The 26,608-nt window shown below is 40.4% G+C and overlaps 1 protein-coding gene across 8 annotated transcripts in view; it reads right to left on the bottom strand.

The window, feature by feature from the left end:
* TPD52L1 (TPD52 like 1) overlaps nucleotides 1-26,608 on the bottom strand; it is a 108,518-nt gene that overhangs the window by 20,114 nt on the left and 61,796 nt on the right. For all 8 annotated transcript variants that reach the window (XM_045499465.1, XM_045499462.1, XM_045499463.1 and 5 more), the window contains exons 2-3: nucleotides 15,993-16,108; nucleotides 4,723-4,871 (exon numbers count right to left, since the gene is read on the bottom strand). In XM_045499465.1, the coding sequence (XP_045355421.1) occupies nucleotides 4,723-4,871; nucleotides 15,993-16,040 (197 nt within the window). In that variant the 5' untranslated portion in view covers nucleotides 16,041-16,108. The remainder of the gene's footprint in view (nucleotides 1-4,722; nucleotides 4,872-15,992; nucleotides 16,109-26,608) is intronic.

The raw sequence follows: 26,608 nt of genomic DNA, 5'->3' as shown, positions 1-26,608 counted from the left end.
CTGATATACTCATGCCTTCCACTTAAGGATTGATTCTTCCGTACAAAGTAAGGTTCATATCATTCCTAAGAGTGAGGAATCCATGATCATCCAGATTTATTAAATAATCTCTGAATAACTGTCATCTAGTCCTGCAGCTTTCAATGACATCAACATGCAGATGACTCTGCATGTCCGTTTCCATCCTTGACTCTTCCTCTGAGTTGCCTTCTAGATGTATGCACTTGTTTGTCTATTGGGTATTTCAGTCAGCACACACCAAAACAAAATTCTTGGGTCTCCCCCCTCCCCCAGACTTGTTTTCTAGAACAGCAAATAGGCCTACAAAGCATCAGAAACTGTCCTGCCTGTTAACAAATATTAACTCCTTGAATTCTTAGTACCTATGAGATAGGTACTAATATGATCTCATTTCATGGATGCAGGGGACCTAGATTGCAATGCAAGCAATTGGAGTCCATAGCCCACGGGCTTGGCCACAATGCTACATGCCCATTGCTGCAAACAGTCCCCATGCTCAACCAGCTGCCCGTGTTAAAGACCTGACAGTCATATTTGATCCCTCTACCTTCCGCATGTCTCAGCCCCAAACCACTGAGAAGTCCCATTGGCCTGGCCTCCAATTCTGTCCCCTTTCTGCTCCTCACTAGCTTCACTGACCTGGATTACTACAACAGTCTCTGAAATGATTTTCCAGTCTCCACAATCTATATAACACAAAGTTACCAGAGTGATTTTTTTTTTTTAAAGGTGAATTCGAACAGATCACTTGCTGCTTCAAATCCTCCAGTGGCATCCAAAACCTTGCAATAAGATCCCCCCCTTCTCCACATGGGCTGCGAGGCCCCCGAGACTCCCACCTCAGCCCCTCTCACTACCACACTTTCTTTGGGCTCCTGACATGTACAAAACCGCTTCTTGCCCCAAGGTCTTTGCAGCAAATTTTGTCTCAACCCCAAAGGTCTCCCCTACATCATCACAAGACTAGATCCTTCTAGTCATTCAGGTATTAGCTCAGAGTAACCTCCCAGGACAGGACATCCCTGACCAGGACTCAATCACAGTGCCTCTGCCCTCTCCTCTGGCCCGTCACCCTGTGCTGTTTTCATCATAGTACTTCCTGACAGCATCTCCTGTGTTTGCTTTGTTGCTGGTTTCATGCTCTTTTCCATTTCAACACTCTAAGAAGGTTGGAACTTTGTCCTTCTTGTTGAATCCTACATCCCGAGAGCTTAGATTAGCTCCTGGGTAATAATGACTAATAGTAGGCACACGTTAAGACATGTTGGGTAAATGAACTGTCACAACCCCTTTAATGGCTTTCTAGTGGCAGTGGAATAAGAATAGCTCTATTAACAGACACCCAAGGCCCTGTGCACCCCTCTGCCACTTCTCCCTGCTGTGTCAACAACACTAATTAACCAGACTGCTTTCCCAGGGGAGAGGGAGCCTTCTCTCCTTCTGGCCATCACCAGGCTGTGCCTCCCCCAGGAGCTCTTCCTGCCTCTCCCGGCCTGATTAATTTCCCACTCATCCTTCAGAGCTCTGCTGAAGCATCCACCTCTTGCCTTGAAAAAACTTCCTGAGTCCCCAGGCAAGGCTCAAACTCCTGCTCCATACATCCCCATAACAGTCTTTTCCTTCATGTCGCTTCTCATACTTACTGTTTAACTGGTTATCTGGAATCACTTGTAAAGTAAACAAACACAAAAACCAAACTGTGTTTCCCTGATAGTCTTTCAACTCCAGAATCCTTGGGAATAAATCTATTCATGCAACAAAAAGCTCGATACTAAGTGTACCGCCTGACTATAAAACTAATTTGTTTTTCAAATGTGAGAAAATTAGAGACTATATATTCTCCAATGTGGGAAGGGGCTACCCACCCTCCTTGAACTTGCTCACTCTAATTCCATGCCTCAGGACTATTTATTCCCACCCTGTCCCCATCAGAACTAGGGCAGACTTGATGTACCCTCTGGCCAGATATCCACGGCTCCATTCCTCCCTTCGGCAACAGAATGGCCAGAGTTGTCCCATCCCCCGTGAGGTTAGCCCACCCTACAGCATGGTTAGGGAGGCCAAGCAGAAAGATCTTACCTGGGTCTTAAACCCCAGGGGGAAGTTCAGATCAGTGTGACAAGAGGGCCCACAGTCAGGAAAATGGAGATTGTTCAGGCTCACTCTGTCAGGGCCATTAACTGGTATAGTGCTACTGAGGGGCAAAGATGGAAGTCAAAACTACTGACAGAGAAGCTCATTTAATTTAGTGCCTAAAAGCCATCTATCCTTTACAGGAGACTGTTCATATAGTGTTGCAATATATATTTTAAATTGATAAGCACCAATGCGTGGTCTCTTATCTTCTTCCATAATTGTCACCATCGGGTTGGGGAAGGTTAATTTGCCTCTGGAGATAACCTGATGGGCTCCCTGGCTCCATCCTGCCCTACTCTGGGCTGTGCCCTGACGCTGTCTGGATGAGCCCTTGGGGTGCACAAGCATAGGAGTAGATACTAGGCTGTGATAGGGGAAAAAAACATTTGCCTTTACATGGAAACTAGGGGAAGCAAAGTGGAGAATCATCAAGTTCCTTTTAGATGGAACTCTTTATACAAAGGCACTTGCACTAAGGTCTTAGGTCTTAGTTTTCAGTAACCAGCAGACAAAGCTGCCTCCAGCCAAACTGAAGTATCTGTTGTCCATCACTGGTACCTTTTCCTACTGTAGGGCCTATCTCTGTCCAGGAGAAAAGTACCTGCAAAGAAAAAAAAATTGATTCCCACTAAAATACTAGGAATGTAATATCTTTACCATGCAATGGATAATGCTATGGAAGAAAATGCATTACATGCAGGCACAAATTTGGGGCTAACATTAGGGATAGGGATAAGAACTGTCTCCACCAGCCTCTACCCCCAACTCACAAAAAGGAGAAAAATTACATCATGAGGTGGGCACTTACTTCCCTTTGATTCAAGAACACCTGGCAAACAAAATATTTTAAATCATTAGAAAAGCACCCAGTAGCTGGATATTTCATGTAATTTTAAAAATAATCCAATAAAAAGCATGGCTGTAGAATACCTACATTATTCTGTATCTTGCCTAATATCAGACAAAAAGATAATGGGAAAGCCAAAAACATTTCTGGTGGTCTAGCAGCAGGAGAAACCCACTTCTCCTGTGTGTCTCCTTTGCTCTCAATGACCACCACACTCACAACACATCTGACACCAGATGCATGGTTTTCCCCTCACCAAGCAATTCTGTGACAAGAGCTGGGTGTCCTAAAGTTTAAGACACTACCTACCTGAAGATGGTGTCAGACCCCACAGGTTAAGGGCTCGGTGTCACAACACTGCCTTCTCACTCCCCCATCAGATGTCAATCTAAGTCCAGGATATCACCTGTGTGCTTGTGACTGACGGGCTATAAATTGGAGGTTCCCATGACCTCAAGTTTAATTAATTTGCTAGAGTGGTTTACAGAATTCAGGAAAATGGTTTACCTACTAGATTATTGGTTTATTATAGAAGGATATGGGGGAGGCCAGGGTGGCTCAGTCAGTTAAGCATCTGACTCTTTGATTTCAGCTCAGGTCATGATCTCACGGTGAGATCGGGCCCTGAGTTGGACCTGCTTGGGATTCTCTCTCTCCCTCTCTCTGCCCCTCCCCCATTCGTGCTCGCTCTCTCTCTCTCTCTCAAAATAAATAAATAAACTTAAAAAATAAGAGGATATGATAAAGGATATACACAGGGTGAGGTACATGGGGAGGGATGTGTGGCTTCCATGCTCTCTACTGGTGCACCTCTCCCAGCACCTCCATGTGGTCACCAACCCAGAAGCTCTCTGGATGCTATGTTTTGGGGATTTTTATGGAGGCGCCATCATACAGTCATTAACTCCATTTCCACCCCCTTCTCCCTTTTCTGGAGGATAGTGGATAGCGGATAGCACTGCAAGTCCAAACCTCTAATCATGGCTTGGTCTTTGTAGTGACCAGCTCCCTATCCCAGAGCCACCAGGGGTCATCTCATTAGAACAAAGGATACTGCTACCCCCATGGAAATTCCAAGGGATTTGGGGACCCTGTGTCAGGAACCAGGGACAGAGAGCAATATGTATATATATATGCATGCATATATATATACATATATATGCATATTTATATACATGCATATATATATATTTTTTTCTATTATTCTACATGGCCTTAGCTCTCTAAATTTTCCCTAGAGTTAGTAGAGATGAAAAGCACATCCCTAAAATATGAAAAGTACAAGCTTTTCTTTTTAAATTAATGGGCAACAAGTCTGTACTAAAACTGCCAACCATTTGTCACAGAAACTCAAAACCTGTAGTGAATGCCAAGTATTCTGGGGAAAAGTCACCTGTCCACTTCTTTTTTTGAGAAAACATAAAGAAAAAAATATATTTAACAAATGCTTAAAATATATAAAATAAAGAGAAAAATACAAACCCATAAAAGTCATCTGAGTAAAAATGGAGTTAGGTGAACAGTTTAATTTCATGAAGCTAACTATAGAGTCTGCATCATGAAACATATTTAATGATTATTCATATCTATTTTACTTCTAGAGAAAATATTTTTCCTAGTCATAAGTACCAAATCAGCTGCATAGGAAAAAAAAACAACATAAGAGATAAGAGACAGCAAGCTAAGTGATTTCTTAAAAATTCTGTTGATACACTTACGCAGTAGAGGTCTGCACGTCATGCCAGCTTTTGCTGAAGTTCTGTTTTAATTCATTCATCAGGTTCATGCCCAGCTTTTGTTTTATTTCAACCAGATGCCTTTCTTTTGCTGATAAAACTTGCCGTAATGTTGTAATTTCGTCTTCTAGCTATACGTAACAGGGGAAATGGTATGGAAAGACATGAGACCAGCTGAAACATATACATGCAAAAGCTCTTGATGCTCCAGATCAACCCTCTGCACCCTCGTGTTACCAGGCCCATGTTGTCTGAACCAAACACATCTCGTAGAGATGACAGTTAGATATCTTAAAATAGAAATAGATTTTTTTTTGTTTTAATGATTATAAAAGTTGTAAAAAAGTCATTTGTACAGCAAAATATAAACAAGAAAATAAAAATTACCTGTCATCCACTAAGAAATAGCTGACACTTAGTAGATTGGCTTCTCATCTTCCAAATGTTTTTTTTTAATATTGTACATAGATATAATTTTTGAACAAAAAACTGGCTTTGTACTGTATGCCTTTTTCTTATAAGCAACTTCTTTTCAACTGTCACTAGTCAGTACTGTGTTTATTTTTTGCCAACTACACATAGCTGCATTGGTGCAGGCACTGATTGGACAGGCATTGTGGTCTGGCCAAACTAATGCCTCAGAAAGGGAGGAATGAGGGAGGACAGGATGTAGGTAAGAGAGTGATTTGTCTTTTATTTTTTTCAGATAATCTCAGCCCTTTATTTATTTTTTATTTTTATTTAAATTCTAGTTAGTTAACATACAGTGCAGTATTGGCTTCAGGAGTAGAATTCAGTGATTCATCACTTATATACAACACCCAGTGCTCATAACAAGTGTCCTCTTTAATACCCATCACCCATCTAGCCCATCCCCCACCAACGTCCCTCCATCAACTCTCAGTTTGTTCTCTATCATTACGAGTCTTTTATGGTTTGTTTCCCTCTTTCTTTTTTCCCCCTTCCCATATGTTCATTTGTTTTGTTAAATTTCACATGAGTGAAATCATATATTTGTCTTTCTCTGACTGACTTATTTCGCTCAATATAATACACTCTAGTTCTGCTCATGTTGTTGCAAATGGTAAGATTTCATTCTTTTTGATTGCCAAGTAATATTCCATTTTATTACACACACACACACACACACACACATACACACATATGTATATATCACATCTTCTTTATCCATTCATCAGTCTATAGACATTTGGGCTCTTTCCATACTTTGGCTATTGTTGATAGTGCTGCTATAAACATCGGGGTACACGTACCCCTTTGAATCTGTATTTTTGTATTGTTTGGGTAAACACCTAGCAGTGCAATTGTTGGATTGTAAGGTAGTTCTATTTTTAACTTTTTGAGGAAACTCTATAATGTTTTCCAGAGTGGCTGCATTCCCACCAGCAGTGCAAAAGGGTTCCCCTTTAACCACATCTGCACCAATACCTGTTGTTTCTTATGTTGTTAATTTTAGCCATTCTGACAGGTGTGAGGTGGTGTCTCATCATGGTTTTGATTTGTATTTCCCTGATGATGAGTGATGTTGAGCATCTTTTCATGTGTCTCTTAACCATCTAGATGTCTTCTTTGGAAAAGTGTGTATTCATGTCTTCTGCCCATTTCTTAACTGGATTATTTGTTTTTTGGGTGCTGAGTTTGAGAAGTTCTTTAGAGATTTTGGTTACTAACCCTTTATCAGATATGTCATGTGCAAAATGTCCTCCCATACTGTAGGCTGCCTTTTAGCTTTGTTGACTGTTTCCTACATTGTGCAGAAGGTTTTATCTTGATGAAATCCCAATAGTTCATTTTTGCTTTTGTTTCCCTTGCCTCCAGCGACATGTCTAGTAAGAAGTTGCTGCGGCTGAGGTCAAAGAGGTTGCTGCCTGCATTCTCCTCTAGGATTTTGATGGTTTCCTGTCTTTCATCTGTTTTGAATTTATTTTTGTGTATGGTGTAAGAAAGTGATCCAGTTTCATTCTTCTGAATGTCAGTGTCCAATTTTCCCAGCACCATTTGTTGAGGAGACAGTTTTCTTCCATTGGATATTCTTTCCTGTTTTGTCAAAGATTTGTTGACCATATAACTGTGGGTCCATTTGTGGGTTTTCTATTCTGTTCCATCAATCTACATGTCTTTTTTTTTTGTGCCAGTACCATGCTGTCTTGATAACTACAGCTTTGTAATACAGCTTGAAGTCTGGAATCGTGATGCCTCCAGCTTTGCTTTTGTTTTTCAGCACTGCTTTGGCTATTTTGGGTCTTTGGTGGTTCCATACATATTTTAGAACTGTTTGCTCTAGCTTTGTGAAAAATTTTGGTGGTATTTTGTTAGAGATTGCATTAAATCTATAGATTGCTTTGGGTAGTATAGACATTTTAACAATGTTTGTGTTGCTTTTCCTTTTTCACAATCTACTGACATATAATTGACGTATAATAAACCACCCGTCTGTAAGTTTTGACATGTGTGTTACTCTTGTGAACATATCCATCACCGCCAAAAGTTTTCTAGGTCCTCTTTGTAATTTCTCCCTCCCCCTTTGTCCTGCTCCTCCAGGAAGCCACCAGTCTTCCTTTTACTCCACAGTATATACTCATTTTGGCTTTGTTCACTCACTCAATCTATTACTTGAGATTTTTGAGATTTATCCATGTTGCTGCATTATCAATGGTTCTCTTTTTATTGAAGAGTAGTATTCAATTGTATGGATATACCACAGTTTGTTACTTATTCACCTGGTGAAGGACATTTGGGTTTGGCCAATGCAAATAAAGCTGCTATGAACATTCACGTACAAGGTTATGTATGGACATATTCCCTCTTTCCCCTGTGTTAGCAGAAGAGCAAATCTGTTCAGCATCATAAAATTGCTCTTGTATACTATGTAAAACATATGGAGATCCTTCAAAAAATTAAAAATAGAACTACCATACGATCCACAATTTTACATCTGGGTATTCATCCAAAGAAAATGAAAACATTAACTTAAAAAGATACGTACTCATTGCAGCATTATTTACAATAGCCAAGATATGGAAACAGGCTAAGTGTCCACTGATAGATGAGTGGATAAAGAAAATGTTATTGTCACACACAAACACACACACACACACACACACACACACACACACACACACAAGAATATTATTCAGCTATAAAAAAAGAAGGAAAGGGATGCCGGTGTGCAGTCGGTTAAGCATCCTACTCTCGATTTTGGCTCAGGTTCTGATCTCATGGTATGGAGTTTGAGTCTGCTCTGTCAGCACAAAGCCTATTTGGGATTTTCTCTCTCCCTCTTTCTTTGCCCTGGCTCTGCACATGCTCTGCTCTCTCAAAATAAACAAATAAACTTAAAAAGAAGGAAATGTTGCCATTTGTGTCACAGATGGACCTTGAGGGCATGATGCTAAGTGAAATGTATCAGACAGAAAAAGATAAATACCATATGATCTCATTTATATGAGGAATCTAAAAAAATAAACAAAAACAAGCTCATTGATACAGAGAAGAGACTGGTAGTTGCCAGAGGTGAAGGGGGTGGGGGGTGAAACGGGTGAAAAGGTCAAAAGGTACAAACTTACAGTTATAAAATGTGTAAGTCACATACAAAAAACTGCTCCTGCAAATGTAATTTCTAACAGAGCCGTTCTTTAAAATGCCCAGATTTTAGACAGTGTTGCTATAACCTGTGAAAATCAACTTGAAACCCCATATAGTCTTTGATTCCAATTGTCGTATTTTATTCCAGTGTCATATTTTATAATGTATTGCCTTGGTAATATTGCTTCAATTTACATCATTGTTTTCTGAAAAGTATAAATAATTGTGACTTTCTTTGTGAAACCAGAAGAGAACTATTAGTACTTCCTTAGTGTCCCACATGTACATAGGTCCTAAAAAGCCTGACATTTTTACTAGATTTCTTATTTTGAAAAAATGTGGCAGCTGTGCCCCATTTACATTCAAAGTCTAGTTCCGCTTCTGACCACAAACCACATCACTGACATGATCAGTCATCTTGAAAATGTGTTCCTTGGGTTACCAAAGACATAGCTGCTAGAAAAGAATCTCAAGAAAGAAAAGTAGTATCGCAAATATTAGTCTTTTTTCTAGTGCAAAGGAAGATTTTACCCCAATAGTGGACAGACTGGAATAGCGTTCTGACGCTTCTTAGACACTCGTAATTGCTTAAGCAAAATAGGCAAAATTCTAAGAAGCATCTTAAATACAATAGTAGAAAAGAACAATCTCTTGGGGTTTTTAATATTAGCAAATGCCCTAGTAACCCAGTACTATTCGTTTTTTATGTTTACGGAACAGTTTTCTAATGCTCATGGAAATCTTCCTAAAATGAATTACACATTCTGTAAACATGTTATAATCAGTAGCACCCTGTCTTTTCTTGATGAGCAGGTCTTCAGTATGCAGATCTAATACTCATTATGGCAAAAGGAATCTACTCAGGGACCAGAAAGGGGGGGTCATGCTTTTAGTCTTCCCATTAAATGAGAACATATGGTTATTTTAAAATTAAACCCTCTATTCTTTTGCTATCATGTCATATTTTACTTTGTCATTTTTGTCAGTGTATCCTCCTGCATTTAATCTGTGGCCTAATATTTCCCAAGGCTGTATCTCTAGCTCTCTTTCCATAGAAAATGCCTGGGTTTCATGTCAGTCTTTTATTCTGTTAAAAAACCTGCTTTCTTTTGCATAAATAATGTTTTGAATGACTGAAATTATTGGGAGTCTTGTGCTTTTTTTGATGCACTGGGTATTACCATAGTTTCCTATGTGATAAAAATAATGGGACAATTTTTAACCGGCAGAATAAAATGACAGAGGTAGAGAAACCTCCTATCTATGGGACCCTAGAAATTTATTCAAAATTAGGGGGGGGGGCAGTAGGAGACTCATTAGTTATTTGGGAGAGGGAAGTAAGGGATTCATAGTTTTCTAATGAAATCCTTGATCCCAAAAAAGGGATAGGGAGAAATACGGAAGTGACCAATTTACCAAGCACCAACCTAAAGAAAGAACAATGAAGTCCCATGACTAATATTTTAAACATGGAAGTACACATTAAAAGGCATTTGTAAGATAGAGACTCCTAATGATGGAGACACGAACTTGGTTACTCAGGTCTACTCTCAGGTTCTTTAATGAAATTCTCGTGATTTCAATAAAATGCTAAGATTCACACTGCTTGAAACTTTCAGTATATTTATCAGTGATTAAATGTATGCCAAAAACTCTATAAGCAAATCCAGAAATTGAAAAAATACATAATCTTAAATTGTATTAGCTTGCAAGAATGAAAAATGAGAACCACATCTTTCCACAGAGCAGAGTTCTGCCCCACGGCAAAGCCTTTAATCACAAATATTTTAAATGATGCTCAGGGTGAGATTCTACCCTTCCTTTGACTAATGAGATTTTTTGGTCTAGTTACACCAATGGTTCTCAATTTCAGTTTACATAAAAGTCACTCATAGGGAACATTCAAAATGCAGATTCTAGATGTATGCCCCTTTTAATGTCCTAAGATCCTGATATCTTCAATTTGGTAGGGCCAGGCTACACCCACATGCATTATTTTTAAATAAGCACTCCCAGATACTCTGATGAGGTAGTATGGAAACCCTATAGGTACCTCTGTAAGCCATGTCAAATTCCTTTTGGAATGAGGTGGAGTGCAGGTAAATCATTAATTAAAGTACTTATTAATTTTAATTTTAATTTTAAATTAATCATTTTTATTAGAAACTAATAGTCTGGTTCATTGGTTTCTTCACTTCCTAGAAGATCTCCTTATAGGACAAATATTTATGCTTAGATATTTCAACTTGATTCTTTAAGAATTAACAGGCACACAACAAGTGTTGGTGAGGATGTAGCAAAATTGGAACCCTGTACATTGCTGGTGGGATGTAAAATGGCTCAGCCACTGTGGAAAACAGTCTGGTAGTATCTTAAAAAGTTAAACATAATATAAACAAATACATGTATACACCTGTTCATAATAGCACCATTCACAATAGCCAGATATGAAAACAGCCGAGATACCCATCAAAGGATGAATAGATGAATTGCAGTATACACAAAAAATGGAATAGTATTCTGCCATAAAAAGGAATGAAGTATTGACGCATGCTACAACATGGGTGAACCTCAGAAACATTAGGCTAAGTGAAAGAAGCCAGACCCAAAGTAGGTATATGAAATATACAGAATAGTAAATCCACAGATATAGAATGCAGATGGGGAAATGGGAAGCAACTGCTTAATGAGCATGGGGTTTCTTTTTTGCAGTGTTAAAAATGTCCTGGAACTAGATAGAGGTGGCAGTTACACAACATCATAAGTATACTAAATGCATTGAACTGTTCATTTTAAAACAGTTAATTTTATATTAAAATAGTGAATTTTATACCTCAAAAAAATTTGCAAAAAAAATATAAATTAATCTGAATTAACTAATGAATTACTTCAATATGACATTTATGTTAGAAGACTGAAAATTTACCTTCCTATTTTATTTGCTAGATTACATAAAATATCTAACTTACATCGAGACAAAGAAATATTTTCATAAACTATTGAATCATCACTATGATGTTTAGGAATAAGAGTTTCTGATCTCTTGCATATAATGTTTGAAGGCCAGCCTCCTCTCCTCTCCTGGCCAGTCCTGCCTTTGGCTAACGGTCTTAAAAAATTAAGAGTAAAATCCAGATACTACTTGAGAGAGTGCAAAGGTTATTTTTATGTCAACTTGACTGGCCATGGGGTGCCCAGACATTTGGTCAAACATTATGCTGAGTGTGCCTGTGAGGGTGTTGCTGCATAATATTAACTACTGAACTGGTAGACTGAGTAGAGGAGACTGTCTTCTCAGAGTGGGTGGGCCTCATCAAATCAGTGGAAGGCCTAAATAAAACAAAAAGGCTGACCCTCCCTCAGTTAACAGGGATTCTCTTTGCCTGGCTGCATTTGAGTTGGGACATTTTTTTTTTTTCTTCCTTCAGATTTAAACTGTAATACTGGCTTATCAGCTCTTGTTAGGCCTCAAGCCTTGAGACTGAACTACACCATCTCCTCCCCTAGGTCTCTAGCTTGTTGACGGTAGATCCTGTGACTTGTCAGATTCCATAATCACATCAGCCAATTCCTTGTAACAAATCTCTTTCCATATACATATATACATCCTATTGTCTCTGTTTCTCTGGAGGACTCTAATACAGAAAGGCATTACAATAAGACATTACTGATGATGAACACTTTAGTTGTTCACTACTCAGTCCAGAAAGAAAGAACGAAGGTCTTGAAGGAAGGAACCAAGAGAGAAAGGCCAAGAGCCGAACGCACTTCTTTCTAAGTCTACAAGCCAGATGGCGTGAGGGTGCTGTGTGTTCTTCTTGAGGAACCACACACCAAAGGAAGGGAGAAGAGCCCAAAGTGATGAAGGGAGCCCGAATAGGCATTGCCTTGAAAATAGGCTTTGCCTACTTGATAATGTTGCGTGGTGTTTTTCCTACTCTTATTACTGCCTATTTTTCTTGAGTCATTTTATCTAGAGGACACTGGCAGTACTTGCTGGCTATATAGTCATAAATTTACACTATTAATGCCAACACTCCATCCCTTTCAAAAGCCAAGTCACACTGTGGAATACGAAGCCTAACACGCAGCTGGGTGATAGGAAGGTAGAGCAGGATGGAAGCGGCACAGAAATACTGAGCACGTTGATTCGAAAAGGGAGAGGAAGGTAAAAAACCCCACAGAATAGATATGTAAAGACCTCAGAAAAGATGCCAGGAGCAGCTTATGAGAACGAATACCTGAAACAAAATAGTATTTCTTTATATGTTGATTAGGTTTGTATAAAAGCATATTCAACTTCTGGTATTTAAAAATGTAAATATTGGGGTGCCGGGGAGGCTCAGTTGGTTAAGTGTCCGACTTCCGCTCAGGTCATGGTCTCAACGGTTTGTGAGTTCAAGCCCTGCGTCATGCGCGCTGCTTTCAGCGCAGAACCCGCTTGGGATCCTCTGTCCCCCTCTCTCTCTGCCCACCCCTGACTCTTGCAGGCTCTATCTTGCTCTCAAAAATAAACAAACAAAAAGGGTAAATATTTTGGGGTGCCTGGCTGGTTTAGTCAGTAGAGCATGCAATCTTGATCTTGGGGTCATGGGTTCAAGCCCCATGTCTGGTGTAGAGGTTACTAAAAAAATAATAATAAACTTTAAAAGATGTAAGTATTTCTTTAACCTACAAAATAATTCAAGTTAATTACAAATCTTAATTGCATGTCTTCTATACACAGACCACTGCACAAGATCAGAGGCGATACTGGCCTAACAACGAAGAGACTTTTAAAAACACACATATGTACTGCATGATGACAATAATAAACTAAAGACTAAATTGTGTTAACAACAGATTCCCCTTTCAAAATGCAGACTCCATCTAAGATGTAGCCTTTTGGACAATATTGGCTTATTTTATGTCTCCCGACATAAGGACGGATCTTCCTGTTGTCTACACTTGGTAAGCACACAACCATATGCTGGCTGTGTGGATGAGTGGAGTTATGAGTTTGCCCGAAGTATAAAGGCATCCTCATAGGAATATAAACAACCAAACAGTCTAGATAAAGCAGTGGGGAGGGATCCAGCGCAGTCACAAGACAGTGAGAGAATCTGAGGACACTAGGGAGAGGAGCACATTGAAGAGGAGACTGAATCCCTGGCACCCCCAAGACCCCTCTTAAGCAACGGAGCCAGAGATAAGAAGTCCTTTTACACAAAGCTCTTGCTTTGGGTCTTGGCCACAAATGACTGCCTTACTCAAAGGCAATCTAACAGGCTGACCTGCGAGATGTTCTGTTAACCAAGTAGAGAGGATCCAGTAGGATCTTCCCTCACACAGAAAGGGATTGCTTTCAACCAGGGGCCCGGGAAGTACATCTGTGGAGAGCTGAGGCCGGGAAGCTGGGCTGTCTGAAAGAGGTCTCAGGTCTTTGGAGGGCCAGTTGTGGGACGGCCGAGATTGTTCTTTGCGTGTTCTTGTTGTAATTAACCCCTAGTCTCTGAGCTAATCTGAATGTGATCTGAAAGAACCTGGTCTGGGGTGGGTGTGTGAGTGTGCATGCACATGTGCGTGAGCAAGAGTGTGCACACGCACATACACACCAGATTTCATTTGTGGAAGGGCAGGGAAAGAAGACCTAAGAAAAGGATGAGCATTAAGCAGAGGTGGTCTGAGGTGGAGGCAGAAGAAATGGAGATGTGACAAGAAAAATAGCAAAGACACATTTCCTTTGCTTGTCACTGGGCCTGGGGCATACAGCTGTGCCCACCGGCCTCTGGAAGTCACGATGCCTCTTTGGCAATATGAAGTTCTTCTTCATTTCTGAGGAATCCAGAAATAAGAAGCAGGAAGCATTCTAAAGGATGAAAACATGGATCCTGGTAACTTGAACACAGTAACAAGGAGTCTGGTGTTATTACCAGAAGTCAGGCTCAAAGAGTCTTAGGAATGAGATGTGCTGCAAGCTTATTAATGTGGCCAAATAAGACAGGAATTTCTGAAAACACTGTTGGCTTTTTTCATTACGGGGGCATCCACTTAGAACCAAGGCTTGCTTTTTCTTGAGTATAAAAATAATGCATGCTCACTGTTGAACATTTAGAAAATAAAGAATGCACACAAAAATACACTGACATATGTGATGTGTATGTATAACCCAATAGTCCCAGAACTTTTATAAAAGTTGGTCTGCTACAGTGGTTTTGTCTAAACTTAAATATGGACTATAACAGGAATTATTTTAGTTTAGAATCAGTTATCTTACACCAGTTTGCAAAATATAACTTTTGGACACCACAATCGACATGAGCCAACAGGTCATGAACCAGAATTCCAGGCTTTAAGAAAACACGGCGCTAGTCCATTTTCCGTGACAGCTGACTTTGGTCTGTGCATGCTGGCATGTGTGGCCAATCTGAAGTCAACTGCGTTGTTCTGGATCAGTGGCCACAGACAGACCTAGCTAAAGAAACAGGCTGTTTGATTTGAGGCACTGTGCTTACGGAAATAATTTCTGCTGTACCAAGAACAAGCTGCTCTTTCATGTTATAATGAAGTCATTGTCAAGTGTGTTTTGGGAAAGCACCTAAAAAGTCTTTAATATTATTATAACCTGTCATAAACAGACACCACCAGAACATTAGAGCGTAAAGAGTCTGGAGCAGACCCAGCTGGGTGAGGGTAAGGTGGAGTTCAAAGCTGTGTCCTCAGCCTGCATAGAGCCCACAGTCCTGCTTCCAGCTAGGCTAGGAGCTTTCTCCCCTATGATGCAGGGACACAAAATGGGGAGGAATATGGGCTTCTTCCCTCTTGCCCTATTGTTTATTCTACCTGAGAAGCTCCCTTTCTCCAGTGCTTTCCTCCTCCAATGTAAATGCTCCTTAGCAAAGTGTTGAAGGGTTAGTGGGTGCTGCAAACAAATGGCTTGAACAAAACTTGTATCCCCAATGAGCCAGGCACTCTCCCCGCCTCTACGTCCAGAGGCCCACAGCAACTATGCAGGAGCTAAGGAAACCTGGATTCATCATAGTTTTCCTTTTTGCCCCCAGAGCTTTATTCTTCTGCAAAAGAGTACACAACAAATTCAGTCGCTTCTATGACTGGCTTTTGCATTACAAAAATAAGTCACTTCAAAGTATCTGTTGAGCTAAGCTGCTGACCTAAAGCAAGAACTGCTCTTAAAAAGGAGCTTGCACCTGTACCCATCAGTAAATGATTATTGTTCCCATAATATTGTGAACTTTAAAAGAATAAGAGGTGCATATTTACAACTATTCATCATTGTTGCTTAATCATTCCTTTTTCTACTATAACCAAAGTGTAATGGACCCAGGGGCGCCTGGGTGGTTCAGTCGGTTGAGCGCCCAACTCTTGATTTTGGCTCAGGTCATGATCTCGCAGTTTGTGAGATTGAGCCCCAGGTTGGGCTCCGCGCGGACAGCATGGAGCCCGCTTGGGATTCTCTCTCTTGTCTCTCTCTCTCTGCCCTTCTCCCGCTCTCATTCTCTCTCTCTCTCTCTCAAAATAAATAAACTTAATTTTTTAAAAATCTTATTAAATGAAAGACAACATAATTGTAATATGGGACGTATACAAAACTAACAATAAATAGCTCCTAAGATACTGAGATAGAACAACAAGATTACTGAACATACCTGAACTAATTCTGCCTTTAACTCTTCTTTTTCCTCCTCAGACAGCATGCTAGAGAAGTCCGCACTGGCTACTGCGTCTTCATCTTGCCCTTGCAATGGTTCCGTCTCCAACAACCCTTTAGGCAAGATTGATAAAAACAGAATGCAATTAAAATATAAATTTAGCCAACTTCTGTTTTCAGTCTGGAGAAGTAGATGCCCTGACTGACCCTCCTGCTGAAAAACAACTAAATATTCCAAGAAAAAAAAAATCTTTCTAAATGTGTGATGAACTTCCAAGAAAGTAAAGAATAATAAGAAGCCAAAAAACTAAAGGAAAGTGGGAAGCCAGAGGTGTAAACAAAAGAAGTTTTCATTAGTTCCACATTTGCCACCCAGATGAATTCCAGCTTTGTCTTTCACTCTCCCCTGGGGTGCAGAGGGCAGAGGACAAAGCCTAGGGCCACCCAGGGAGAGGGGTTTAAGGTGAGACTTGTCCATAAATCCGCATCCCCTCAGAGCTGCACCCTGAGAGTAAGGTGAACTGGAAATAAATACCATTGCTCCCCACAGGGATCTGGAAAGGCAAGTAGCCTGCCTTGACACTCAGCATTAAATGGACGGCAAAAATGCCTCCCTGACATCCATAACCCCGAGTGGGACTGTGTGAGCTGGGTGCTTGAATGCACACTATGTGGGTGGTCCAAATGAAGTTCGAATAGAGTATTGTTAACTTTTTCCCACTTTGGATGTGGAAATATGTGGATACAAAACCAGGAGCAGCAGCAGCTGGGAGGAAACATCACAGACAAACTGATTCTGGCAGAGGGAAAAAAGGAAGTGTCTGGGTTCTTGATGACATGGTTGTGCCACAGAATGACCCCCAGGACAGCACAACTTCTAACTTGTTAGGTGAGAAAAATGCCTTATCGTCAAAAAATAAAAGAAAAGAAAAGAAAGAAAGAAAGAAAGAAAGAAAGACAGACATTCCCGAGTTGAGGCCCTTGGCATCTGGATAACTTAAACGCGTATGTTCTCTGGAGGACCCAGGAAATAGGCCCTCACGGATACGGAAGTTTCATTAGGACATTTATACATCTGTGGGGAAAGGAAGGCCTTTTAGTAAACTGTCCTGAAGCAGAGAGTTATCCATGTAGAAGAAATAAAATTGGATACCTTTACATCATTCACAGAGATCAAATTATAAACAGTTTAGAAGAGAATAGGATTTATGAACCTCTAGGTAGGAGGGACTTCTTAAGACACAAACAAGGGCAAATAATGAATAAAAGGATGAATAAAATTACAAATGTCTCTTCATCGAGCACACTATATGGAAAATTAAAAGACAAGCCACTAGTTGGAAGAAGATCTCTCCTGCATGTTTAACTAGTAAAAGATGCATTTCCAGAATAAGCAGAATTCCTACAAACCAGTTTCAAAAATGTAAATAACCCAATAAAAACAGGGCCAAAACATCCAAAAGAGATTTGCTATGGGGAGAAATCACAAATGGTTAACAAACTCAAGAAAATATGCTCAACCTCACTTATGTTCAGGGAAATACGGATGAAATCACTGCACACCCACTGGTTTAGTAAAAGTTCAAAGTCTGACATTATCGAATGTTGACGACTATGTGAAGGATGGAAACTCGCACACATTGCTGGCAAGAATATAAAGAGAGATAAAAGACTTGAAAAATAATTTAACATGATCTGGTAAGTTCACATACCCTACCACCCATCAGTTCTACACCTGTGTATGTATATACCTGAGACACTCATATAGGAGCACCAGAGGTCATTACTAAGAACTTTAATGGTAGCAAGAACTGTGAGTCACACAAAAGTCCACAAACAGGAGAAGGTGCAAGGATATCCTGGTGCATTTACACCAGCACGAATGACAACAGTAAAATGACTGAGCTACAGCTACACACTACATGGATGAAACTCAGAAACAAGATACTGAGAGAAAAACACAAATTGGAAAAGAATAATAAAGTATACTCCCATCCATACGAAGGCCAAAAACATGCACACCTAAATAAAATGTTCTTTAGAAAAGGAAAGCAAGACTATGATAAAAATAATTCAGGAAAAGGGTTTTCTCTGAGAGAGGGTACGTGTAAATGGGAACAGGGAACTTATACGGGGTCTGTATAGGGTTAATGGTAATGCTCCATTTCTGGGACACTGAGTTTCTGTGTACGAAGATTTTCTACACTTCAAATTTATTTTGTAAACATACTTTTGTATATAAATAATTACTTGATAAAACAATTAAAAATAAATTTGATCTCGGGGCACCTGAGTGGCTCAGTCAGTTGAGCCTGACTTCGGCTCAGGTCACAATCTCATGGTTCGTGGGTTCGAGCCCCGCATCGGGCTCTGTGCAGACAGCTGAGAGCCTTGAGCCTCTTAGGATTCTGTGTCTCCCTCTCTCTCTCTGCCCCTCCCCCACTAATGTTCTGTCTGTTTCTCTCTCTAAAATAAAAACTCAAAAAAAAATTTGATCTCAAGTCAAAAAAGAAAGATAAATAATTATCCTACAATATTAGAACAATTGTTAGAGAGTAAAAATATGAAACGATCTGCAAAGTTCTCAAGCTGACCCTACTCTTGAGTCTCCTGTACCCACATCCTTTGGTCTGAATCAACAGGGTACCATCAGCACCTTGTGTCACTGCTGATACACCGACGCACATCAGTGAAGGTGGCATACTGCTGAACCAAGTTCATCAGATTCTTGTCCCATCTACCTACTCTAGAGGCCAGGTTCAATGTTAAATCATTTTCTTTTTCATTAGTAATATGTGTTCATTGTAGAAGATAGAAAAATAAAATTATCCATTACTAATTAAAATTACTGTTAATCACGTTACCTAGAAATAAATACCATTTTGGTCCATCCTTACTAGGTATTTCTTCTATGCATATGTCTACATTTTCTTGTATATATTTATATGCATTTACTGTTGTGAACTTGATTTATTCAATAGGAAATCATGAATATCCTTTCTGTCTAAAGACACACAGCCCCACACTTATATATTTTTGACGGTTATACAGTACTTTGTCTCATGTATGATTGATAACTCATCCTGTTTACTGGGAAGCTACAGTGAACATCTTCCTAGTCAATCATTGGGCAAAATCTTGATGATTTACTGTACATTGGATTACAGAGTGAAAGGACAGGAACATTTTTTTTAAGTTTATTAATTCATTTTGAAAGAGACAAAGATAAGTGCAAGTGGGGGAGGGGGGAGAGAGAAGGAGAGAGAGAGAGAGAGAGAGAGAGAGAGAGCGCAGGAGAGGGGTAGAAAGAGAGTGGGAAAGAGAAAACCCCAAGTAGGCCTCATGCTGCCAGCACAGGAACCCACGTAGGTTTCAAACTCATGAAACTGCAAGATGATGATGACCTGAGCAGAACCAAGGGTTGGATGCTTAACTGACCAAGCCACCCAAGCAAAGAGCATGACGATTTTGAAAACCACTGCCTAATTATCTCTCAGAAAGACTGTGTCAGTTTTATGCAAACATCAGCAACCTATGAGAAGATCTGTAGATTCTTAGTACAGCAATGTTAAGTGGGTCATTGAAAGAGGGGGGAAATGGTCACTTCTGCTAGTAAATATTTTTTAGATATTTATTTATTTTTGAGAGAGAGAGAGAGAGAGAGAGAGAGGGTGTGTGCGTGGGCAAGAGAGAGAGAGAGAGAGAGAGTTGGGGAGGGGCAGAGAGACATAGGGACACAGGATCTGAAGCAGGCTCTGTGCTGACAGCAGGGAGCTGGATGTGGGGCTTGAACTCACCAACAGTGAGATCACTACCTGAGCTGAAATCCAACCTACTGTGCCACCAGGTGCCTCCCTCCCCACTAGTAAATATTTATGTTTATGATGTGGCCGATGTATTTTCAGTCAATGTTGCAGAACTGCCTTTATCAAGAACTAGCAGCAATTCCAAGCCCAGAGTTAAGAGATGGGCCCAGAAGGTAAGCAGCCCCCTGCCCTGGGGTTAGGGTTAAAGAAGAGCCCTTGTAGGAACCTCTAAGACACTCTTGTCTCCCTAACTCAGCTGGGTCCAGGAACTAAACAGCTACTGTTTAAACTTAGCTGGTACACAAATTCTCAATCTACCCCTCTCTTGACAGTGTGAGAGGACACATGTCAGGTTACACACAGTACTGCCAGGTACTTAGACTTTTCAAGACATCAAACATCTTTAGTATCTTCTTACAGTCTAGAAAGAAACCACAATTCAAAATCCATTTTAATTGACAATATGTGAACTGGGAAACTTCCAATGGATTTAGGGAAAGAGGGAATTTAGTTTCCAGGGGTAGCTTCTTCTTTTCAGGGGAAAATGACATAGACCTTATGCAGTGAGATTCTGTGCGCCAGCCTTCAGCTCTGATCTGTCACATGTGCCAGTCCACGGCAACATCACGGATCCTTCAAAGTCTCACTCCCAGAACGAAGCCATTCAAGACAACTCACAACCACGTTCCTTGTTGGTTCGGGTCTAATTAGGCCAGTTACCTTCTTCACTCTTGTTTGAAATTAAATGCCAAGTCCCCATCTTCTTTTCCTACTTCTGCTCCTATTTCCCTGCTGCATCCTCTTCCAATGGGTGTTCTTGAGTCACACAGCTCAGCGCAGGGAGCCATGCAAACCCAAACAAAAGAAGCACAGGGCCAGCTATTTCCAGTAGAATATGCTCAACTCACCGGGTTAGGAAGGCAGTAATCAAATTATGAGGTCAGAGGATAATTCCAGAATCTAGGAGTAGATGAAAGACAAGTTGAATAAAGAAGTGATTCACAGTGGAAGGGAGTCAGAATGGGGAGGAAAAATAAAAGCAAATGATAAGAGACACCAAGTGACAGATGAGAATGTGACAGGGCAGCATGAGTATAAAATGACCTAGTTACTATAGAAGCAGGTTTTAGAGGAGATTAAAAGCATAGTTTTAATAAAAGCAGTTATCAGTGGACAAAATCACTCAAGAAACATAATTTTTAGCAGACACCAGTACGTTATGAATATAGACAACTTCATGAATTTGGTTCTCTTTTCAAATGTGCAAACTATGCCCCCCTTGGCTGGCATAGGCCCCCTTTGCCAGGGAGTCAGGAGATCTGGAATTCTACCATCTGTGGGTTTGCCACTAACTACAGAGTACACTTGACCTCAGTGTTCTCATCTGTAAAACTGATAACCTTATGGGATCATTGTTAAGAATAAATTATGTTAAATAAGAGAAGACATGTGAAAATGTTATAGAAGTTTTTAATTTCCATATGAACCACAGCTGCATATTGGTGAAATTGGGGGTGATAGTTTAAAAAAATATTAATGTGCTATATTCTCTTTTGCTTCCCCAAGAATATAGTATTTTCCTAGCTGGTCTAAGGCCTCCACCTGTCTGAAGTGGGGCAGAGGAGCAAAAGAAACATGGGGAAAAGATTCACATTTAAATTCTTGGCATCTGAAATTGGGTTTTCCAGAGAGACAAAGCTTGGCAAAATGGGCGATTTCCTAAGGAGAGGATGTTCTTCATATTTTTATTTCCCTCTTCATATATCATCAGAAGCCAAGCCCAGGACACCCACGCAAGGGAGTTCCCTTAGGTACAGAGTGCATTAGAATTTACCAAGGGCGGGGAGCCTGGGTGGCGCAGTCGGTTAAGCGTCCGACTTCAGCCAGGTCACGATCTCGCGGTCCTTGAGTTCGAGCCCCGCGTCAGGCTCTGGGCTGATGGCTCGGAGCCTGGAGCCTGTTTCCGATTCTGTGTCTCCCTCTCTCTCTGCACCTCCCCCGTTCGTGCTTTGTCTCTCTCTGTCCCAAAAATAAATAAACGTTGAAAAAAAAAATTAAAAAAAAAAAAAAAAAGAATTTACCAAGGGCATACATGTCTCCTGTTCCATTTCTTGGAGACGGTGGGAAAAAGGAAGGAAGAAGAAAGTGAAACGTGTATGTTCAATCTTTCTCTTTGGGCTTTGGCCCAGAATGATGGAGATTCTGTTTGCACCTCCAGATCCCCTCGTTCCTCCTCTCCACTCTGTTCTGTGCCCTGAAAGACTGACCTAAGGAATACACCAATACGATTCCCTAACCCTTCCACGTTGGCCAGTGGGGAGCCCCAGCGGGACACTGCAGAGCAGAAGACAGGGGTAGGGACTGCCTCCCTCCCTGCCAGGCTGCACTGTGCAGCCTCAGCTTTTTCACTATCAGAGACTATGATTTCTGATAGGGAGTCCTCTTCTACAGTTCAGCGCCTGTCAAGTTCCTAGAATCGGATGCTCTCCTCCAGCCTACAGATTGTATGGACTTTCCACTGCTGTTGTTCTGAGGTGCTTCAACAACCCCCTCTTGGTTCCCCTATTCTTTGAATAGTCCCTTCACTCAAATCCCTTGAACGAGGCACCCCTTTCGAGCATGCCATCCATCTGCTTCTTTCGTGGTCCCTGACTGGTACAGGAAGCCTGCCCCAATCTCCTTTATCGGCTCTAAAAAATATATTTTTCTGGTTATCCCACACCAACCTGGAGCACAGCCACATCCTTGTAAACGGACCTTAATCTGCTTGAAGGCCAGGCACCAGCCCTTGAGGTTTAGTTCCTCAAATCACCTTATGCAGTCAGTTAACTATGCATGGGGGCCAGAACCCCCCAGAGTACTTAGGGAGAAACTTGTCACCTTGATAAGGGGTTGGTGCCCCTGCAGCTGGGGCTGGGGTTACTGGCTCTGGAAAGAGGTCTGTATAGAGGAGGAGGAGAAAACCTGCCACCAGTGAGAACCAAAGTGAGGCTGAATCAGCTTCAAAGGGCTACTGGGCTAAAACCCAGCTGAGGAAAACAAGCTCATGGGTAATATCTGCGGAAACTGTCAGCACAAGAGGACGTCACAGTCCCAGTGGAAGGGCCAGCAGAGAATACAAAACACTGCATGGATCCAACCTGTTTCCACATACTAGATACCTCCTTAAGTCAGGGAAAAACAAAAGGGGGGATTAAAAAAAAAGAGAAATCTGAGCTAGAGGGCAATTTAACTGAAGAACTGAACATTATTTAAAGGGGTTTTAAGAATTATTCCTTTGGAATAGACTAAACCTATTTTTCTTCTCTACTACCCAGTGCCCAAGGACTCCTACCCAGATTGGGTAGATGTGGGTAAATAAATACATAAATAAATAAATAAACAAACAAGTAAATAAATAAGCCAGTATACGTATGTACAACACAGAGTGTGAATACACTTTCTGATCCTGCTACAGGAGTATTTTGCACAGAAGACGGCATTTTACTTTCATTTATATGCAATACAATATACAGACACTTTAATAAGGGTAACAAATATCCACAGGTCTGACTATAATGCAGGAATTGCGTGTCTGCATTGGCCAGGTCCATCTTTGGGAAGCAGGTAGGTCTTAAGGTACTTGTCAAATGCTACCATATGCCTGCTTGCTTTATACCTACAACTGGCCATGATGACTCAGTAAGTCCTACACGTAGGGTTGAATGACATAACATGCCCAACCAGATCCAATGGAGTGGTGACTGTGGGCTGGTCCCGGCCTTGCTGATAGGGATCCTCATTTATGAAACCTGAGTTCAGGGTCTGAATCAGTTGCAAGTTGCTGGTTTCTAAGTTAGGCTAGTCTGCTCCAGGGCCTATGCCCTTCCCTGTCCTACAACCATATTAAGAAAAGTAAACAAATGATGACAAGTATAAATCAAGAAGTGAGCTTTGGATTAAAATGCCTCCTGCAACCTTGACATGAAATCACCCACTGGCATCAACATACTTTTAATGCATCCTGGTGAGCACTCCAGTGCATCAGGCCATGGCTTCATGCACATGATTACAACAGCACAGACAGCTAGGAGTTAAAATGACTATCAACCATGATTTCAGATCAGTGACCATATCCTGCACTGTTGGCAAATATATAAAAGTTACAGAATTTCTTTTAAATAGTAAAATAATCTTGCATGTTATTTGTGTGTGCACCTGTATTAAGGAATTAACAAATAAATATGGCTATGTAACCAAGCAAAGGAAGAAAAGTGCATATTTTCAAAAAGAACATAAAATTATTCCAGGACTTAATAAAAAGAAAGAATGCAATAAAATAAATAAAAATCCACACTGGTCTAAATAATACATTTAAGCCTGTAATGTCTATTACTTACTTATACTTTCATCATGATGTTTGGTAAAAATCACCTTAGGCATTCTTTTAACATAAAACTTTAAAATATCTCCATTTATTCTCTCTGGGAAAAACTACTGAGTTAATCTCACTGTTGGATTTATGGCTACCTTTAAGTGCACAAAAACTAATACATGTTAATTCAAGGAAGGTAGAAATTAAAGACATAATAAAACAAGTTTATTCATTAGAATCCTTTCTGCACATTTACCAAACCGAACACAAAAACCTAAGTATTATATCCACCACCATCATGGAACTGCTTTTCATTTATTTACCAGCAACCTATATGTAGCCTATTATTGAATCACATTGTTTCCCTGTTGTCCTGGAGTTTTGGCAGTGGCCTCACATGCTAAGAAGAAAAATGGGAACTTTACACCCCCACATCCGAAAACCAAGGCTTGACGCTAGTGCCTGACATGCCAAAAGATTTTAAAACTGGTTCTGCTGGGGTGGGATCACCTCCCTCTAGCCTTTGAGTGAGGGTGAAGTGAGCAGGGAGGGGCTGGCTTATAAGAAATTTGCATATACAGACAAGCAATGATTAAAGACAAATAATGCTCTCTTCTCCAGAGATCACCACCATAAAACCTTCATGCACATCTTTCTAGATCACTTCTTATATTGCAATACACACTCCCCCCCCCCCCCCACATTTCTTAACATCCCTGAAATTGGGATGCTTCTGACAATCAATGGTGTCTTACAATTAATTAGTGGTCTTTTTTTTTTTTTTTTCTTAGTAGTATATAAAACAATAGGTATCTTAAAACTTTTAACATCTTATGGAAAAATCTGATACAAAGGTATATACATATAAAATTGAATATATCTTATATATGTGTATATTTAGATATATCTATGTATTTAAAAATGAGATCACACCATTTTGCAACTTGATTTTTTTTTTTCAGACAACTTTCTCTTCTCATCTTTTTTTCATCTCATCTGAAAGCAGACCCTATCAAAGGTTCCCAACTGATCCCATAATGCATCTAGAGCTGGTCTGCCCAAACCTATATGCAATCCACAGCTACAAACTTACCTGGTTTTTAATGCTCCTTAAGCCTCTTTTTCTCTAGCTGACTAATTCATGGCTTATGGAAGAGCTAGCCTTCGTCTTGGCAATTTCATCCCAGTATTCTGATTAACGATTCATCAGGTGATTGCGAACATATATTATATTGGGAAGAATCCTCTTCTGGGGACAAACCAATCTTAGGAAAAATTCCAGCTCCACCCCCTTTCAACTCTGGACTGTGATAGTTTGAACCGTGGTCTTTTCATATGTAAAATAGGGATAATAATGTCTGCCCACAAAAGTAGGTTGTCAGGAATTAGAGTTTTGCAAAAATAACTACCACAGTGTCTGGTAAATAATAATCAGTCAGCACATGTTAGCACCCAGTTGGGTCATACTTGAGTGAAATTCTTCCTTGATCAGAGTTAGTTATAAAATTCAAGCACTATGAGAGAAAGAGTATATGTTATTACTCTGTCCTCAACATGTTAAAAAAAATTTCACTCCAGAGACAAGCCCCTCACATATATACCTTAAGTAACAGCACCAGTACATGGTAGTACACGACCACACGCAAAGCCAATGCCCTAGGGAAACCTAAATCTTCACACCATGCTCTGCTCATCCTTCTGCCCACTTCCTAGAAGGAGCCTATGTTCATGTGGCGTTACCCTTTCTGGCCATTGCTTAATGGACTAGGATGAACATCTGCCTCAGAAGTAGCCTCTGGATTCCTCTCTCTCGAGACTTTAAACTAAGAGACAAAGGATGGATTGGTAGAATCAGATTAAATCAGGTACCGGCAGAATTAGTAGAGAGTAGGCCTAAATCTTCCTCAGCGCTGCCTTTGGTCACATGTTTATTCATTCATCATTCATTCAACAAATACTGAACACCTACCAAGTGCTGTGCAGCTCTTTGCTTGCATGGAACGTAGAAACCTGCCTGTCCTGAGGTAACTCCTCTGACTCTGAATTTCCATGAGATTTCTCTTTATCCTTAAAATAAACCTCGTTTTTCATTTGAGCTAGCCCAAATGCCTCTTTCTCTTTTTCATGCACAGAAACTCTGAGTTAAACAGAGACAATAATATTATCAAATTCAGGGAAAAGAGAGATCATTATGCACTCTCTACCAAATTTTAACTCCATGATTTCAATGATTTGCCACAACATCAAAATCAATTCATTAAAGTCTGATAAATTATTTTTGCCCCAAACTTTCTCTAAACCTAAAGTCATTCACTTTGTCATTTGTACTGTCTTTAAGATGTTCTCTGATATAAATGGTTTGGGAGGCTAACCTCTGCTAATCCACAGCCCAGCCCCCATCACTCTCAGAGGGCAAGGAGGAGACAGCAGTCGCCCAGCCACACCAGGCCAGCA

The sequence above is a fragment of the Leopardus geoffroyi genome, chromosome B2 (assembly GCF_018350155.1).
Source record: "Leopardus geoffroyi isolate Oge1 chromosome B2, O.geoffroyi_Oge1_pat1.0, whole genome shotgun sequence".
Classification (NCBI taxonomy): Eukaryota; Metazoa; Chordata; class Mammalia; order Carnivora; family Felidae; genus Leopardus; species Leopardus geoffroyi.
Note: the sequence above shows the minus strand (reverse complement) of the source record. Positions and strands in the feature narration are given on the sequence as shown.